This window comes from Capra hircus, chromosome 10 (genome assembly GCF_001704415.2).
Source record: "Capra hircus breed San Clemente chromosome 10, ASM170441v1, whole genome shotgun sequence".
In the NCBI taxonomy this organism is placed as follows: Eukaryota; Metazoa; Chordata; class Mammalia; order Artiodactyla; family Bovidae; genus Capra; species Capra hircus.
In genome coordinates, this window is record NC_030817.1 from 59,864,556 (window position 1) to 59,883,849 (window position 19,294).

The 19,294-nt window shown below is 38.2% G+C and overlaps 1 protein-coding gene and 1 pseudogene across 2 annotated transcripts in view; both read left to right on the forward strand.

Annotated features, from left to right (window-relative positions):
- Positions 1–18,467, forward strand: part of L2HGDH (L-2-hydroxyglutarate dehydrogenase) — a 51,318-nt gene extending 32,851 nt beyond the window's left edge. The window contains exons 7-10 of one of the 2 annotated variants that reach the window (XM_018054366.1): positions 3,825–3,992; positions 5,217–5,374; positions 6,471–6,602; positions 16,103–18,467. In XM_018054366.1, coding sequence (XP_017909855.1) covers positions 3,825–3,992; positions 5,217–5,374; positions 6,471–6,602; positions 16,103–16,298 — 654 coding nt within the window. In that variant the 3' untranslated portion in view covers positions 16,299–18,467. The remainder of the gene's footprint in view (positions 1–3,824; positions 3,993–5,216; positions 5,375–6,470; positions 6,603–16,102) is intronic. The other variant, XM_018054367.1, reaches the window with a different exon arrangement.
- Positions 258–1,769, forward strand: LOC108636849 (annotated as a pseudogene).

Here is a 19,294-nt window from a genome sequence, read left to right on the forward strand (position 1 = left end):
TCCACTTCCTCTTGATGACAGAGTGCTATGTACACACCCAGTTTTGTGACCTGGTGAGTAAGACAATACCCAGTTCATAATGGGTAGTTCAAATGGTAACTTGGTGACCTGTGGTCAAGTGTTGAATCAAAGGCAGAAGCCCTTTCTCAAAAGCAGGCTAATTACCCTCAGAGGATGGTGTAACTTTCCTCCAAAATCCTAAAGTTCTGTGCTGTGATTCCTCCTATAGGGGCCTACCAAAGTCTCCCTAAAACATCATGATCAGCCACAAACTTGAATTACTGTCAGAGCTGCTGGATCATGTGGCCCAAGTGGCAGAACAGCCAGGGTGTCCATTCAGAAAAGGATTAAGAAGCAGAATGGTCAGCAGTGGTGGGAAGTGCAGGCCTGGTGGGGAGTAAATCTTGTAAAACTGAGGTCTCCAGTGACTTTAGAAACGAGATATTAAAAAGAAAATAAGTATAGAAAATCATTATAGTTATTTTCTGCCTGGAGATTTCTATCACTTCTGGAATTTCTGTGAAGGACTTGATCCTGAGAAGTCAGCCAGTTTCCTTTTCTGCAAACTTTGGACTTTGATCAGTGGGTCTTTATGAAACATATAATGAACAAAAAATCAGCAAGCCCGATTTTAACCTTCACTGGAGATTTTACTGTGGCCTTCTTGAGTTCCAGACCATTATTTCTGCAGATAATAAAATTCATTTCCACGTTGGGTATTTCAGGGAGTCTCCTGATGAACCAACCTCCTGTGTATGTTGGTATGTGAAAGTGAAAGTGAAGTCGTTCAGTCGTGTCCGACTCTTTGTGACCCCATGGACTGTAGCCTATCAGGCTCCTCCGTCCATGGAATTTTCCAGGCAAGAGTGCTGGAGTGGATTGCCATTTCCTTCTCCAGGGGGTCTTCCCAACCCAGGGATCGAACCCAGGTCTCCCACATTGCAGGCAGACGCTTTACCATCTGAGCCACCAGGGAAGCCCTGGAGCAAAGAAAAATTGTATAATTGATCAAAATGGAAATAACGTGTTTGCTGCCATCAGTTTTTTTTTTTTTTTTTAATTAAAAAACAGATAAGAAGAAAACTGGTCTCTTGAAAAACATAGATGAAAAATGCACAGAAGCAGCCAGAGCACTGGGTTTACTCTTTGGAACAGAGAACCATGAAGATGAAATATAAAGATAAGAAAGTCACGACAAAGACTTTTCATGAGGCAGGCTTGGTTGTCCCAGTAGAGCAGAATGATGCTGGGTATGGTGAGTTCCCTGAAACAGATGCCAGCTTCAAGGGAATTTGCAAGACAATTGTTGAAGTACTCTCATTCAAGAAATGATGACCTTCATGCAGTTTGCTAGTGATGCATGTGATTACAGAATGAAGCATAAGTGGGATGGACTTCCCATGTTATGGTTCAGACTGTTTTCATAAAGCTGCTGGCCAGCTTTCACCTCTTGCATATACTCTACGGACAATAAGTCTCTTTGCAGAAATTATTGAAGATTGGCAAACAGGAGTAAAGAGAACACAGACCAACTTGTTGCATGAGTGAGAACTGGCTTTCTTGATGTATAACATTTTAAAGCATTAATGTTAAACCTGTGAATTTTGTTTTCAAGAAGTACATAAAACAAACTGTTGGAAACATTTACTTAAAACTTTCGTAAAGCTAAAAAAAAAGAAGGATTAAAAGTCTGTTTCCACCCCTGCACTAAGGAACTAAGGAACTAAAGTATGGCATGTGATCCAAGGTACACAGGGGCCTGTGGGAAACCAGGGGGTATGTATTTCATTCAGCTTCTATAGTTGTTACTTTAATTTTGGCATTTTCCTCTAGTATAATTAAATAACTTAAAATTTTAAATATAATTTTAATATATTTAAAAATTATAAAATATAAAATTTTGAGTCAGCTTATCAAGTTGAATATCTATGCATTTATAACAAGCTAAAAGAAATGAATTTTTAAAATAAACTTTTGAGGAGAGGAGTTGCAAACTAAAGATTTATAAGTTGAATATGGGGGAAAGGTCTGTTTCACTTGAATGTGTGAAAGTGTTAGTTGCATCTGACTCTTGGCCATCCCATGGATTTAGCCCCCAGGTGCCTCTGTCCATGGAATTCTCCAGGCAAGAATACTAGAGTGGGTTGCTATTTCCTCCTCCAGGGAATCTTCTCTACCCAGGGATCAAACCTTGGTCTCCTGCATTGCAGGAAGATTCTTTACTGTCTAAGCCACCAGGGAAGCTTATGAAATACCAATAATGATGAATAGTGTGTTTTTAAAAGACTTTTATGGTTGAACTAATAAGTCACTGTAAATTAAAAATTTCCATTTTGGGTGTGAAATTAATGTTACTAAATTATTTAATATTTTTTTTTTCCTTTGAAATTGTTCCTCAAGTTTTTAAAAGAACTTCTAAGTTATTGCATTCTGGTACCATTCTACAAATTCTTTTATCTTTACGTTTCTCATAAGGCTTATCTTCATTTTATGTTCTAAGAACAAAAGAATTGCTGACTTTTCAAGTAGTAACTAGTAGATTAATATCACGTGAAAAATTTTTTGTACTTCTGGTATATAGTTCTAGATGAACAGAAAAGATATTAACCTACTTAGAAGAGGCATTTTTATTTTTGTTGACATAGTCCTTTGACTTCAAGTGTCTTAAAACTTTCATGAGTTTAGTCTAGCTAATTTGAATTAACTGCAAAGAAGTTTCATTTGATTTTTGTCCAAAGTGTGCTTTTATATCTGTTGAAAAGGGGCTTATCTTGGTAGCTGGGCAAAAATAGGATGAACACAGAGATAGGATAAGGATAAATCAGTAAAGCCTAGAAAGAAAGAGAACACTGAGGCAGATGAGAACCTCAAGGCTTCAGAAACAGGTCCTCTCGTAAGGAAATCTAGGAACATGAGATTACCTGGAGTGAGAAGGTATTAGTTGTTTCCTCTGTAAGAAATAAAGCAATAGAAATGGAGTATGGTAGGGAATTAGGGTTAAATGAAATCATTTAGGAAATTGAGTCACAAATTGGCTAACCCTATCAGAGTAAAGCAGAAAATATGCAGATGATAATCACAAATAAAATTTATGAGAAAACACAGCCTAAGATTAGTAGTCTCCTAGTCATTAAAGCAAACCTTGACCATAGTGTGCATTCACAGTAAATAAATGTGGGTTGAAAAGTAGCCTCACTTTGCAAAGTAGATACTGATCAGAAGGGAGACCTTGGTTGCTGGGTAGATTACAGTTGGAATTGAGCAAGGGTTGAGTGTGAAGCAACCTGAGAGTAACAGGATAATTACCCCTAGATAAGACAGAGAGCTATTTGAAATACAGAGGAGTCCAAATGGGTTGAGGCCACCTAAATGAAGGTGGCTTCTTCCTGCAATAAGTAGTGAAGAAGTTCCACGGTAGGTCTTTGTAAAAAAGAGCTGTCTGTATGTGGCTTGTTAGGTATCCTCGCTAGGTCAAACACTGTAACTCTAAAGTACAAAATTTGAGGTGATATCCTCTTGTGTGCCACTGCTCTAAGTTTCTACCTTCCAACTAAATGCTGAAGAACTTCTTTTGCTGATATTTGTATTTAATCTCATCTTTTAAAAAGAATAAAAAGATGGGAATTCCCTGGCTGTCCAGTGGTTAGGACATTTTCACTGCAGGGGCCTGGGTTCAATACCTGGTGAGGGAACTAAGATCCTGCAAGCTGTGTGATGCAGCTGTAAATGAATGAATGAATGATCCATATCTGTGCCTTTATTGTCTTTGCTATCACCTATTCTTTCTGCTTCCCAGAAGTCACTGTTCTTTTCTCTTGCCCTAGGGAGAGGAGGTTCTATGTCAGTATGTTGTGACATGTGCAGGACTTTACTCAGACCGTATTTCCGAGTTGAGTGGCTGTAATCCCAATCCTCGAATTGTACCATTCCGGGGAGATTACCTAGTCTTGAAGCCAGAAAAGCGCTATCTTGTAAAAGGAAATATTTATCCGGTAGGTAATGATACATTTGGCTTCCCAGATGGCTCAGTGGTAGGGAATCCACCTACCAATGCAGGAGACGCAGATTTGATCCCTGAGTTGGGATGATCCCCTGGAGGAGGAAATGGCAGCATGCTCCAGTATTCTTGCTGGGAAAATCCCATGGGCAGAGGAGCCTGATGGGTAACAGTTCATAGAGTCACAAAGAATCAGACACGGCTGAGCGACTGAGCACACATACATGCCATGATACCTCTGCTTTCTCAAGATGCTTGTGGCACAAAGGGAATGAAACAAAAACTTTTCCCAGGGTTAGACGCAAGAGATATTTTAAAGGGTTTTTTAGTTCAAGCATTCCACCCGTTTCTCTGGGTTAAATCCCTACATCCTTGTTCTGATATCATGGCTACCCATACTGTCCATGGAATTTCTCCAGGCCAAAATACTGGAGTGGGTAGGCTTTCCTTTCTCCAGGGGATCTTTCTAATCTAGGCATCAAACCCAGGTCTCCTACATTGCAGGCAGATTCTTTACCAGCTGAGCCACAACGGAAGCGCTAAATTGTCAGTACTAAAGCTTGAGTGTACCACAGGAAGAACAGTGAGGAAAGAACCTGACTCCCGCCTCTCTCTGGAAGGAGTATTCCTAAGAGAACTTTTCCTTACAACAAGCCCAGATGCCAGCCTTCTTTCTTAGTTCACTTATCTATAAGCGCAAGAAAGGGGATGTGGCCACTCTCTAGTTTCATGGTGTAGAAGACATAGGCATTTAAATGAAAAGCTCATTCTTCTGTCTGGACCTACTGGGTTGAACTACGAGTATTCAGCTATTCAGTGTTTTTAACCTTGCCAAAACTTCCATCATCTGTTCTAACCTGTTACATTCCCACTTGACAAAAGCCTGTGTTATGAAGGTGGGTTTTTTCCTGGCGTTCTGATTTTGCTTGTCAGCTGCGTAGATTCCTAGGTGGGGACGGTAGGAGTGGGGAATAACCTAAAGTAGGACAGTTTTTTCTTTACCCAGAAAGAGGAATAGATGGGACAGTGTGCCTCATGATCATGGCATCAGGTTTCCTGTGTGGCCTTTCTAGGCAGAAGCACGTATGTAGAAAAGTATTATCTGAGCACAGATCACAAATGCATGGGAAGGAGGTGTTTTATATTACCAGGTCAATGTTTGTGTGTATAATAAAATGCAGTATGAAATGGGGCTCTGTTTGCTCTGTTAAATCTGTAGGTCCCCGATAGCCGATTTCCTTTCCTAGGAGTTCACTTCACACCAAGGATGGATGGCAATATTTGGCTAGGTCCAAATGCAGTTCTTGCCTTTAAACGAGAGGGCTACAGACCCTTTGACTTCAGTGCCAGAGATATTATGGATATAATCATCAAGAGGTAACTTAATTTCCTTAAAAAATGATTTTAAGTGCTTATACTTTTAATATGGAAAAAATTTTTTTCTTGATATTAGGTTTATTTGGATAAATCTTCATATTTGTGATTGGTATATTGGTTTTTTTAAAAAAACATTAATCTGAATAGAGAGCTTTGTGAAATAAGCATAACATTTTAACTACTTCAAGAAAATTCTGATGAGCCAGGGTGATGTTTTGGTTAAAAAAGAGCCAAGAGTGATCCCCTGTCTGACAATCCAAATCTTGTTTTGCTAACCTTTAGTTGAGTTTGAAAAGAAAGTTTCTCTCAAAATCAATAGATGGTTTACTTTGATAAGATCATTTCAGGGTAGTCACCATGATTTTGAAAACCTGTGGAGAAACTGCTGATAAGCAAGGTTTCCTTTTCTGGAAACTTAGCAATACTGCTACATTGATATGAAGTGCAGATCCTTTACTATGGCAAGAAATAACTCACTGAAGTATTTTGACCTTTTAGCAGTGTTGCTAGAGGGTTTCACATCATCAAAATCACTAGAGAGCTTTCAGAGCTCTACTTGCGTTTCACCCTGCACAGATTCTGAAACCAGTGTAGGGTGGGGCTTCCCAGCTGTGTGCTTGTAAAAATACATATGAGCACAGGCTCCCCAGAGTCTCACTTGAGAATCACTACTAGCGTATCTGACCTCTGGCTGACTAAAGAGAAGTAGGGTAAATGTCCCACATGTTTAATACCCGAATAAAAAAATCTGTAAATGCCTTTTAGGTGTGTTTTAAGAGCAGGTAACATTGCATTAGAAAGCCCTGGTTTGGGCAGGCTTTATAGAATCCTAGTTTTAGTTTGAAACCAGCACCCCCTGGGAATTTGAATTTGAAAGATATTTACTTCTGGAATTTGGAAGGTATTCCTTCGATGAAGTTTCCTTTTAACGTAGGCCAAAAGTTGATTTTCTTTTTAATATGTGGTGTTTTGGCCTAGATTTCTGTGGTTCCACCCTCCTCCCCACCACCCTCCAACCTGAATCTAATAGTTGTAGAGATGTTTTACAGTAATAAAGAATTCTTTCTCATGGAGATTTTATTTTCTTTGCTTTCAGTGGCTTGATTAAACTGGTGTTCCAGAATTTCTCCTATGGAGTTAATGAAATATACAAAGCATGTTTTCTCAGTGCAACAGTGAAGCACCTTCAAAAGTTTATCCCTGAAATTACTATCAGTGATATACTTAGGTAAGGAAAAGCTATAAGGTTTGTAAATGCATTCATGACCTGTGTGAACTTGGGAGGTGGGTCTGACTTCGTGATTCTAAGCACCCATGCAGTTAGTGTGTGCCCTGAATTTTTGCTTGCTTGTCTACAATGCGGGAGACCCGGGTTTGATCCCTGGGTTGGGAAGATCCCCTGGAGAAGGAAATGGCAATCCACTCTAGGACTATTGCCTGGAAAATCCCATGGAGAGAAGAGCCTGGTAGGTACAGGCCATGGGGTCACAAAGAGTCGGACACAACTGAGCGACTTCACTTTCTTTCTTTCATTTTTCTCTTTCTTGACAAGTTGCTCCTTCCCCTTGCAGTTTGGGTGTTGCTGCCTCACTCCCCTTAGTGCTTGAACTAGGTCTGTTTATGCTTGTCTAGAGAGACCAGCACTAAGGTGTACTTCATTGCAGTTCTATTATGATGCCATCTTCACCCTTGTGTGTAGCTATCACTCATAATAAAACATCTCACCTGAAAGTTTTTTAATCTTCCTGGCCACTTGTGATTCCAAAGCCTTCCGACTTCAGTTCTGTGCAAGATCATTGATCACCATGTTACCTAATTAGGTAATAAGCATGTTAAACATTATACTTTAATTGATTCTTAAAACCTTTTAGAAACATAACTCATACCTGCTGTCTTACCTTGCTTCCTCTCTACTTATTTTGCTGGTTCTTGGGTCCTATTGCACTCAAGGACAATTTGCAGAACAGGAGTGGGAAATAGTACGGTAGCAATCAGTTTAAGTCCTTGCTACAGGGGTGTGGGACAAAGGAAGGACTATTTAAAATTTTTTAATTTTCTTATTTGTGCTAAATACCACATAAGCCTGTTTCCTTTGTGGTGGTATTTTTAGGGTGCTCACCGTTTTTCCTGAACCGGTCATTTGTTAGGCCTAATCAACCATGGTCTTTGAGGCTCTCTCTTCCCTGAACAGATCCCTCCATGAATCTCTGGAGCACCATGTCTGTCTGTCTCTTCAGTAACAGCTGCGGGACTCGCCTGGTGTGGAATGTCAGCAGCTCGACTCTGTATCAGGAGGAGAGCAATGATCACGTCAGCTGTCTCCCTCAGGGTAGCGTCCTGGTCTAAATCTGACTTATGTGTCATTCCTAGACCAGGCTCTTTGAATGCTTAGAACTATTAAACCGAGCAAATGTTTTTACTCTTATCTTTCTCACCCCTCTACTCACCTTCTGAAATGGAAGGGATAAAGATATCTAGGTTTTATGTTCTTTCACTCACCTATAAATGAAGGCTTTTATGTTTTCAGTGGTCTTTTTTAGCAGTCTTGTTATGTTTTGTATCTGAAAATAGATGGGTCAAATCAAGTGTCTTTTACTGCTGTTAATATTCCTTGGAAAATACAACAGATGGGTGTAGTGAATTCTATACATAAATAGTTGGAATGAATTCACTACCTAGATTTGATTACCACACTTTTGTAGAACTCTAAGGAAAACGCTTTAGACCAGTGTATTTCATATAGTAGAACTGAGCTTGGAGCTTGTGAGTTTTGGTGAATACTCTTGTCTCTGGGAGGAAGGGAGTGGATTTCAGTTACAAGTCTCATTACCATGTAGTAGAAAACACACAGCAGTGTAGACTGGTGCATTTGGGGACAAGTTCAACTCAATCACATATGAGTTTCTTTCTGAAGAAAGAGAAGCTGAACATATTTAGCAATTCCATTTGATTCCTGTAGCTATGAAATGCAAGAAATTATCAGTAATGAGAAGAAAATTGTAGAAGATATGTTTGATACGAGTTATATGTTTATACCATATTGTATATAGATTTCACATGTAAAAATAAAAACAAACATGGGAGTGATAAATACCTAATTGAAGAGAAAAGTTAACTCTAGGGAAAGAAGAGATTGGGATCCAGAGAGTTGAACAGGGCGCTCCTGCCATATCTATAATGCTTTATTTCTTAAGCTATTTGATTAAAAAATTTGTGTTCATTATGTTATTCTCCACACCTTACATGCTTAGAATCTTAAATAATAATCATCATCATAATAAATGATATAATTAGGCTTTGCCACATTTTGAAGCCCAGTTCAGTTCAGTCGCTCAGTCGTGTCCGACTCTGTGGCCCCATGAATTGCAGCACTCCAGGCCTCCCTGTCCATCACCAACTCCCAGAGTTCACTCAGACTCACATCCATCAAGTCGGTGATGCCATCCAGCCATCTCATCCTCTGTCATCCCCTTCTCCTCCTGCCCCCAATCCCTCCCAGCATCAGAGTCTTTTCCAGTGAATCAACTCTTCGCATGAGGTGGCCAGAGTACTGGAGTTTCAGCTTTAGCATCATTCCTTCCAAAGAACACCCAGGGCTGATCTCCTTTAGAATGGACTGGTTGGATCTCCTTGCAGTCCAAGGGACTCTCAAGAGTCTTCTCCAACTCCACAGTTCAAAAGCATCAATTCTTCGGTGCTCAGCTTTCTTCACAGTCCAACTCTAACATCCATACATGACCACTGGAAAAACCATAGCCTTGACTAGACGGACCTTTGTTGGCAAAGTAATGTCTCTGCTTTTGAATATGCTGTCTAGGTTGGTCATAACTTTCCTTCCAAGGAGTAAGCGTCTTTTAATTTCATGGCTGCAATCACCATCTGCAGCCCAAGTCCTGCATGTCTTGCAACCCATGTGACACCATAAGTGCTCTATCATTAATATTGAGGTGGAAGCATATAAGGCAGTTCTGGATAGTAAAAAAGAACCAAAGCAGCACTTTTAGTGGGATTTTTAGCTCAAGATGGTGTCCTTTAGTTGTAGTAGCCTCCAAAGGGGATACAGCTTGACTTCTCATTGCCTAGCCAGAGCATCTTGGGCAGTAACTTACTGGTGAACATTAGACTGAAATATAAAGTGATAGCCTGTCAAATATGTGCATTAGGCATATAAACTTCTCATTATTAAATGATGATCCCTAAGATTCTTAATTTTAGCTTTAAAGCCCCTTAATTTGTTCTGTGATTAATTTTTATGTGATAATCTAACTAGTTTGTATGTGTTAGCATTGTAAGGACATAAAACATGAAAACATATTTGCCAAGATCCCCTCTTTTTTCCATTCTTCATTTTGAAAATACCTTCTTGGGAGGTATTTTTCAGGCAAGTAAATTTTCAGGCAAGATGTTTTCATCATAAGTGATAGCTAAAGACTACACAATATCATTGTGAAATACAAGGGTAAAAGCCAGAAATTCTATAATAAAGGTGATCAGACCCTTTTGCAAAAAATGGTTTCTCATTCTTGGTACCATTGACATTTGGGCCAAATAACTCTTACTGTGGGGGGACTGTCCAATTCATTTAGGATGTTTAGCAGCATCCCGGGCCTCTGCCTACTAGATGCCAGCAGTACTTCCCTGGTATGACAACCGAAATGTCTCTAGACGTTACCAGATGTCCTCTAGGGGGCAAAATCTCCCCTGATTGAGCACTAACCTAGAGTCTGGAGAAAATATAATAAAAAACCCTTTGAAATATTTATTGCTGAGAGTACAAGGAAATAAGGGCATCCCAGAGATGAAAACAAAGAGGAAATTGAAAACCCAAGAATTAAGAGGAATGCTAATGCTGACCTGGAAGGATAGGGAGCATTTTCTGATTTTGATGTCAATATAACTTGAGTTTCATTTTTAATTGATATATGATTCACTTACAATAAAATATTCAGATCTTAAGTGCTCAATGAACTTTGGAATTATATAAACTCATATCTACTACCCAAACCAAGATACATTAGGGACTTATATTTTAATTGCCATTCAAGTGCTGGAAAGAAAGCCTTGGGTCCGTAAAAGGTGAAAAGTTGGAAATGAGATCCCTTTGTAAAGCCAGGGACTCTGGAAGGGCGATACTCTCTGTGAGAAGGAAGTCTAGAAAGAAAATCTGTAAAAGTCTAGAACCCTGGGCCTGCACTCACAAACACTTGAAGTTTCAATTTGTTCCACCAGTTTGATCTAGGCAATGTAAGCTAAGTGTAGACCCAGTCTAGTTTGGATCCTGCTTCAAACTAATACTTTTCCTTCTCACTCTCTCACTTTAAACAGATTAGAGTGAGTGAAAATCAGGGTTATTTGACCACAAATTGAATATTGTTGATAGTAAGCAATTAGTTCAGTCACTCAGTTGTGTCCGTCTCTTTGCGACCGCATGGACTGCAGCATGCCATGCTTCCCTGTTCGTTACCAACTCCCAGAGCTTTCTCAAACTCATGTCCATCTTGTCGGTGATACCATCTATTCATCTCATCCTCTGTCGTCCCCTTCTCCTCCCGCCTTCAATCTTTCCCAGCATCAGGGTCTTTTCAAATGAGTCAGTTCTTCCCATCAGGTGGCCAAAGTATTGGAGTTTCAGCTTCAGCATCAGTCCTTCCAGTGAATATTCAGGACTGACTGGTTGGATCTCCTTGCAGTCCAAGGGACTCTCAAGAGTATTCTCCAACACCATAGTTCAAAAGCATCAATTTTCTTCAGTGCTCAGCTTTCTTTATAGTCCAACTTTCACACCCATACACGTTCAGTTCAGTTCAGTTGCTCAGTCGTGTCCTACTCTGCGACCCCGTGGACTGCAGCACACCAGGCCTCCCTGTCCGTCACCAATTCCTGGAGCCTACTCAAACTTATGTCCATTGAGTCGGTGATGCCATCCAACCATCTCATCCTCTGTCGACCCCTTCTCCTCCTGCCTTCAATCTTGCCCAGCATCAGGGTCTTTTCAAATCAGTCGGTTCTTTGCATCAGGTGGCCAAAGTATTGGAGTTTCAGCTTCAGCATCAATCCTTCCAATGAATATTCAGGACTGATTTTCTTTAGGATGGACTGGTTGGATCTCTTTGCTGTCCAAGGGACTCTTAAGAGTTTTCTCCAACACCACAATTCAAAAGCATCAATTCTTCGATGCTCAGCTTTCTTTATAGTCCAACTCTCACATCCACACATGACTACTGGAAAAACCATAGCTTTGACTAGACGGGCCTTTGTTGGCAAAGTAATGTCTCTGCTTTTTAATATGATGTCAAGGTTCATCATAGCTAGTCTTCCAAGGAGCAAGCGTCTTTTAATTTCATGGCTGCGGTCACCATCTGCAGTGATTTTGGAGCCCAAGAAAATAAAGTCTGTCACTGTTTCCATTGTTTCCCCATTTATTTACCATGAAGTGATGGGACTGGATACCATGATCTTAGTTTTTTGAATGTTGAGTTTTAAGCCAGCTTTTTCACTCTCCTTTTTCACTTTTATCAAGAAGCAATTAGTAGTTTTGTCTTACTATTAGGAATCCTTTTAAGATAAATATACATTGAAGCAGGATGATATGCAATCTAGAGTTTGTTTTAAAATAATCCAGTGGAGAGAGGTAGATAGAGTGGGGTACAGATGAAACAAAATTGGCTGTGTGTTGGTTATTGAAACTGGGTAATACGTACATGGGAGTTCATTATACTGTCCATTTTACTTTTGTACATGTTTAAGATTTCCCATTAAAAAAAAAAGGGTGTTCCCAGAATGGTAATGTGAAGCTTCTGATAAATGAGAGTTCATTATAGTGTTCATTTTATTTATATTATATATATATCAGTGTATTTATTTGTACTGATAAAAGCAAATATAAGTCAGTATATTTATTTTTACCAATAAAAACAAATATAAAACCTTCTGCAGAACGACATAACTTCACTATTCCCCCAGATAAAATCCTGCTGAATAGGAACTCACCAGCAAAAGTTACAAAGCACCATAGTGAGAGTAAGCAGATAGAATAAATACTAGAATTAGACCCCTAACAATTTAGGGTAATAGTAATATTAGAAACCATAAAGTAAGTATATGCCAGTGAATTAAAGAAGCAAATGAAGTAAACTGAAAAAAGAATAATAATATAAAAAATACCCTAGGCAAAGTTAGAAACCAAATAATCAGAATTTCTAGGAATGAAAAATATAGCTCTTAAATTTTAAAACTCAAATGATTAAGTTAGACAGCTGGTTAGACCTCCCATAAGAGAAAATTAGTTAATTGGAAGGTAAATCTAAAAAAATTGAGAGAACAGTGTTGCAAGCTAAAAATGCATCATGTGCAAATTAGAAAATGAACTTATGGTTGCTGGAGAGTGGGGGAGGGATAGTTGGGGAGTTTGGGAAGGTCATGTACACACTGCTATATTCAAAATGGATAACCAACAACTAGAAACTTAAAAAAAAAAACATGAAACACTTTATTTAATGGATTCATAGAACTCCATCACCCTCATTACAGAGAACTCATGTTATTCAAGTCCTCACAAAACATTTACATGTCCTTTTCTTGCAGCCCAGTTTGGTTGAATATTAATAATAAAAATACCCTATACCCTTCCATCGAGTTTGGAAATTAAGATGGAATGGTTGACTTGGCCCTGTATCACCACTCCCAATTTAAAGATGCTCATGTGAACTTCTATTTTTAGGTTAACAGTAGATCCCATGGTAAGTTTTATATAATACAAACTGGCCAAAAATGTTAGTGGGCTTCCCTGGTGGCTGAGTGGTAGAGAATCAGCCTGTTAATGAAGGAGACATGGGTTCAATCCCTGGGTCAGGAAGATCTGGAGAAGGAAATGGCCACCCACTCCAGGATTCTTGCCTGGGAGATCCCATGGACAGAAGAGCCTGGTGGGCTATCATCCATGGGGTTGCAAAAGAATCTGACACAGCTTAGCAACTAAGCAACAAAGATGCCAGTAGTCGCCTGTCATAGCTGTTTTCTAGCCCACAGGATTATGCCTGCCACAGAATAATAAAGCAATAAATGCAACACTTCTCAGAAGAATGAATGCCATTAGTTACATATTCACCTGTTGTTTCTAGACATATTTAAGGGTCTAAGGCTTGCATTCGTATTAAATTTAGTTACAAATAGGGCAAAATATGTTGCTAGAAATAACATTAAATAGCTAAATATAGCTAACTTTGCAAATATTATATTTGCTGAATCATTTGTTCTTTCAGCTATTAAAATAGAAGTAAAAGTTAAACAATTAAAATTTTCTAGAGAGCAGTGGCTTGTATGCTCAGTCATGTCCAACTGTGACCCCATGGACTAAGGCCCACCAGGCTCCCCTGTCCATGAGATTCTCCAGGCAAGCATACTGGAGTGGATTGCCATTTCCTCCTCCAGGGGATCTTCCCAACCCAGGGATCGAACCTGTGTCTCCTGAATTGGTAGGTGGAGTCTTTGCGCCACCTGGGAAGCCTCTATTGAATACTTCCTATGTACACAAATCTAGACACCAGGGCAGAAATAGGAGTGTTGTGCAAGATTCAATTCTGGCCTACCTGGAATCATGCAAAGAAAAACTCTGGAGAAGTGCTATTCTTCCCTGGTGGCTCAGGTTAAAGTGTCTGCCTGGAATGCAGAAGACCAGGGTTCGATCCCTGGGTCTGGAAGATCCCCTGGAGAAGGAAATGGCAACCCACTCTAGTACTCTTGCCTGGAGAATCCCATGGAGGGAGGAGCCTGGTAGGCTACACTCCATGGGGTCGCAAAGAGTCGGACATAACTGAGCGACTTCACTTCATTAAGTGCTGAATAGGGAACATGAACACATGAAGAATTTGATAATTTAAACATTTCATATGAAATAGTTACTTTAGTTCAACCTACATTAAGTTCCCTAGAAAAACTGTATCTTGTATATTGTTTTTTACAGTTTGAATTATAGGTTTTGAATACTTGGGCAGGAATGTAGGGGATGTTGATAAAATAGTTGATGTTTGTAAGAGGAATAAATAAGTATAGACACATTTTAACTAGTTAATTAGCATTAACTTCTCTTTGCTTAGAAGGAGTAAGGAGAATATAATAACTAAACCTTCATGGAGAGGAGAGCTGTTTGAACACTCAACATCAGTAGCTGGTCATGCCACAGTGTGTCCCCTCATTTGGCCTTCTGGGAGATAAAAGGAGAGGGACCGGAAAACTCATAGAGATGCTCACAACAGCAACAGGAGTATTATCCAAGAAAAGAGAGAGGAGAGATGCTGTTTTGATGAGTTGAGAGAATTTATAAACACAGAATGTACCTAAATGGACCATACCCTGGTCAATAGGCTATATCCTTACCCTAAGAAAATTCAGCTTCCATCCCATTCTGTCTTTTTGTGTTGTAGTGATGTATCTGATTCTTACCTGGAAATCTTTACAGCTCAGAAATCTCCTGTCCAGATTCCTTGAAGGCCTCAGTATTACAAATTACTTACTTTTATTATAGAATTTTTCACCCTCAGTGTTGTAATTCTTACTTCTCTCTCTACAAATGAACTTTTTAGCTGTGTAACTTCAGGCAAGTTACTTAATCTCTCTGTTTTCTTTGCTGTTAAATATAAACTGTATCAGCTTAAATGAGAGAATTTCTAGCATGGATTAAACACTTGGTAAAAAAACAAAAAAAGCTATTATTATCACGATCTTTCCTTAGTTAGTCTGAGGTCTTAGAGGGTAGTACTCTCATATTGTTCTTTGTATCTTCCTCATGTGCTTATCTGCGTTGGCCCAGAATCATTCAAAATTGTTTAATATTGTTGCCTGATTTCTTTAGTCTAGGTGGTATATAAAAGGCACCTGTTTTCAACTGGGTTTTCTTACATGGTTTCAGTGGAGGTACTTTTGGACTCCAAAAATATTTTATTCAGGTTTTATCTGTAACTTTTTTTAAAAACTAAAAAGAAAAAAAATCTAACTTGTAAACTCAAGTGTTATAATGCAGAACTTTTAGTATTAAAGGATCTTACTGTACTAGGCAAGGTAAGGCAATGCAAGGTTTAATCGCCAAGTCTTGTCCGACTCTTTCGACTCCATGGACTGTAGCCTGCTAGGATCCTCTGTCCGTGGGATTTTACAGGTAAGAATGCTGGAGTGGGTTGCCATTTCCTTCTCCAGGTCATTTCTCTTTGATTGAAGGTTATCCTGATATTAAAGGCTAAACTGTTAAAAATAAAAACAAACTACAAAACAAGAATTTGCTGCCATTCGCAAATATTTTTCTCCATAAATTTTAATAGTATTCAACCAAAACAAAATACAAAAATACATAGAAGTTTGTAGCGGCTGTAGGAATGTAGCTGACATATATGATTCTTGCTTTGCTTTGTATCAATCAGAAGAGCCTTATATTCTAATGACTGATTTTATAATAAATTCATTTTGTAAATTCAAATAAAAATACATCTACTCTAATTAAGTATGGGTTTATCTGCTACTTTTGTAAAGAACCCATTTGTGTATTTTAGGCTAAGGATGTATGTTTGACAGGCTACAACTGACAGCCTTTGACTGACTACAGACCGGTTTGGTTTTCACATAATTGTACACTTAAAAGAGTAAAGACTTTATTGCTTTAATACTTTGAAACCACTGACACATATATGAAGTGTCCTCTCTCTCCTAGTCAGACGACTGCCACTCTTGCTTTTGCAGAGGCCCCGCTGGAGTAAGAGCCCAAGCCCTGGATAGGGATGGGAATCTCATAGAAGATTTTGTGTTTGATGGAGGCGTTGGGGATATTGGAAATCGCATTCTTCATGTGAGGAATGCACCTTCCCCTGCTGCCACTTCTTCCCTTGCAATTTCTGGAATGATTGCAGATGAAGTGCAACAAAGATTTAAATTGTGATCTCCGCGTTCAGCAACAAGAATTTACTAACTGCATTCTTTAAGAAAATTGGTTTAAAATGTCATTTTTAGGTATACCGTTTAGATAACCACTGAATTTTTAAAACTAGGTAACATGGAAATAATGTATTTTTTAAGTCTGTGCTCTTTAAAAAGATACATTGTATCTTTCCTTCTGACTTTGCTAATGATCTGTCCTCAGGAGATTTGGCTTTTTTGGAATTTCTGGGAACTATAGCATGAAAAGTGATTATTCCCTTAACTTTTTGGCTTTATAATATCTAAGCTTCTTTTGTCTTGCCTCGACAAGGAAATATATTGTAGATTGCAAACCTCCTTTTAATTTCAAAGAGTCATTAAAAAAAGCTCACATTATTTAGAGCAACAGTAATTGGGAATTTTAAATTATTGATTAAAAATACATGAAATTTCACATTTTGAAGTAACTTGAGTAAGATTCTATCTAATCCATATTTGTAAAAAATAACTTTGCAAAAAAAGTTCAAAGTATTTATTCTTCTCAGTTTCTTACAATTGACTTGATTTGGGTCATCCGCAAAGCTTAACAACCGTCCACTATGAGTGTTTTATTTATTCTTCAGTCTTCTGTGGTCGAAAAACCAGAAGAGCTTAGAATCCTGACACTGACATACGGAACTTTGTAATTTAAAATAGTATTTCCTCTTGTATCTCTAGTCTTCAGCTATACCAAGGTTCTCAAATGTTGACCCAGATCACTAATGATTCATGCGTACTTGACTTTTCTGGAACCCTATAAACCTTTATGAGGATATTTCTTCATTTTGAGGAAGTACCTAATTTTGAGGCATTCACTTTTGTAAACCGCAAAAGTGCCTTACAATCGTGTATTTCATGAGTGTGTTTAATTGTTGCGCAGTGCCATATTGTCTACTGTGTACTATATATTATATGTGTGTGTGGTATCTATTGAAATGATTCTTATAGTTCAGAATGTTAGAAAACAGAAATATAAATGGAAATTAGTAGAATATGAGGAATCTTTTATTACAGAACCACCAGTTAAGTGAGAAATTTTAATCCATTCCCTCACATATACTCTCTCTGGATTAATCTTCTAGTCTTAATTTTTTCTTTCCACTCATCTCTAAAACTGTGTGATGGATGAGTTAGAAAAATGAGCATTTTGGTGGATAGGAAAACTTACCTGTTTTTTTCCTTTTCACTTTAAGACAATGATTACATTGATTGAGCTACTTCATTAATTAATTTGAATGGCTACACATCGTCAGCTCATGTTCCAGAATAGCACATCCAGGTAAATTGATTAGGCAGTTATTTGACGCTTGGGATGAGCATACATACTGAAAGCAGTTGGAAAGTATTCACAGAGGAAACAAGCCCTAATGATTCTTTATAACAACTGGTTCCTCCAAGAAATGTAACACACAGGGTATTTTCTGTTGCATTACAAGACTATTTGGAGATGGAAAATATTCAGTTCTCTATTTTATTGACAGTAAGATTGTATATACACTAAGCTGTGAAAGACTGAAATTATAAAAATAACTATCCTAATTAAAGCAATGCTCATTCCATTTGGATCTTTACTATGCCTCTAAAAAATTGTGAAAAAACTATTGAAAGTGTTTTGAATATGTAGATTATTCTATTTGTAAAACATTTTGTATTTGTCAATAGAGTCTTGCTGTGGAATAATGCTATAATATTTTAAAGTTTTTTGTATTTCTAAGACAGAAGAAATGTATATTAATATTAAAAATATTTTAATGAGCCTTGGTTTTGTGAACATAATTTTTAGTTTCATAAAAACTCTTGATTCAATACTTGCCTGGCAGGGGAGATACCTACATGAAGGTGGTTTTTCCAGTGTACAGACCATCTATTGTACTCCGGATACGCTGACCCTTGCCATTTCCCCAAATGTGGGAAACTTTGCTGCATAATTTGTGGTAGCGGGGGACTGTGTTCACTTTTTCCCCTGTTGTTGTTTTTTTTTTTTCTGTTTTAATGATAGAGATCCCTCAATAACATTTTCTAGGGGTCCAGTGGTTTGTGTTTATCTAATACTGAAGATAACCTTTAGTGCATCATCCATTTAACATGGGTACTGAATGGTGGTGAATATGACACAGGACATAGAGAAATAAAGATTTTTTTTAAAAATTCTGATTCATGTAAACTTTATGTTTGAAACATGAACTATTGTAGGATTTAGATAGCAGTCAATAAAAAAAAAGAAAAAGCTTGTCCTTGTGTATAACATAAAAATGAGGTAGAGTAGTTTGTATTTGGGGTAAAAAGTGGAGTATTTTCCTACCATGCTGTGCTGTGCTAAGTTGCTTCAGTCGAGTACAAAAATGGCTTTCCATTTGGTACTGGTGGCAATATCAAGCTGACATCAGTATCATCTTCATACACAGGGAACATTATAGTGCTTTCTCCATGGGGAGGGCAATAAATAAATCATCTTGGAATTTTATACAAAAGTATTGTTCCTCTTGAGAAGACATTTTTGGTATGCTATCTCTTACAGGGGATTGAGGTTCTGGTCATGAGACTCCCATAATGGTTATAGGGCAAATGATCTGTCTTGAGTGCCTGTTCCAGCTTCTTTCCAGCAGGTGGACTGTAAGAAGACCAGAGTTAGCTATAGCAATGGACCATGAAAGTGAGTGACAAGTACCTTTATTGTTTCTTGTGGCATAGCTTTGGTTTGCTACTGGCAGTTCTTGTGGCTTTAAATAAATTGAAGAAGTAGAAGAGAGTAAATGGGAGAAATGTTGAGTAAGCCCTTCTTGAAAATGTTTTTCAGTGGGAGAATATTAGTGGTAAAATTTTTACTGCCTTTTAAAATTTAAGATGTTAAAATTTGAGTTGTCAAATGACTGGGTCATTCAAGTTATTTCATTAAAACCATTCTAAATTCTAGAAGGACAAGTAAAATTACAATGAGGTGTCACCTCACAGCTGCTAGAATGGCCATCATCAAAAAGT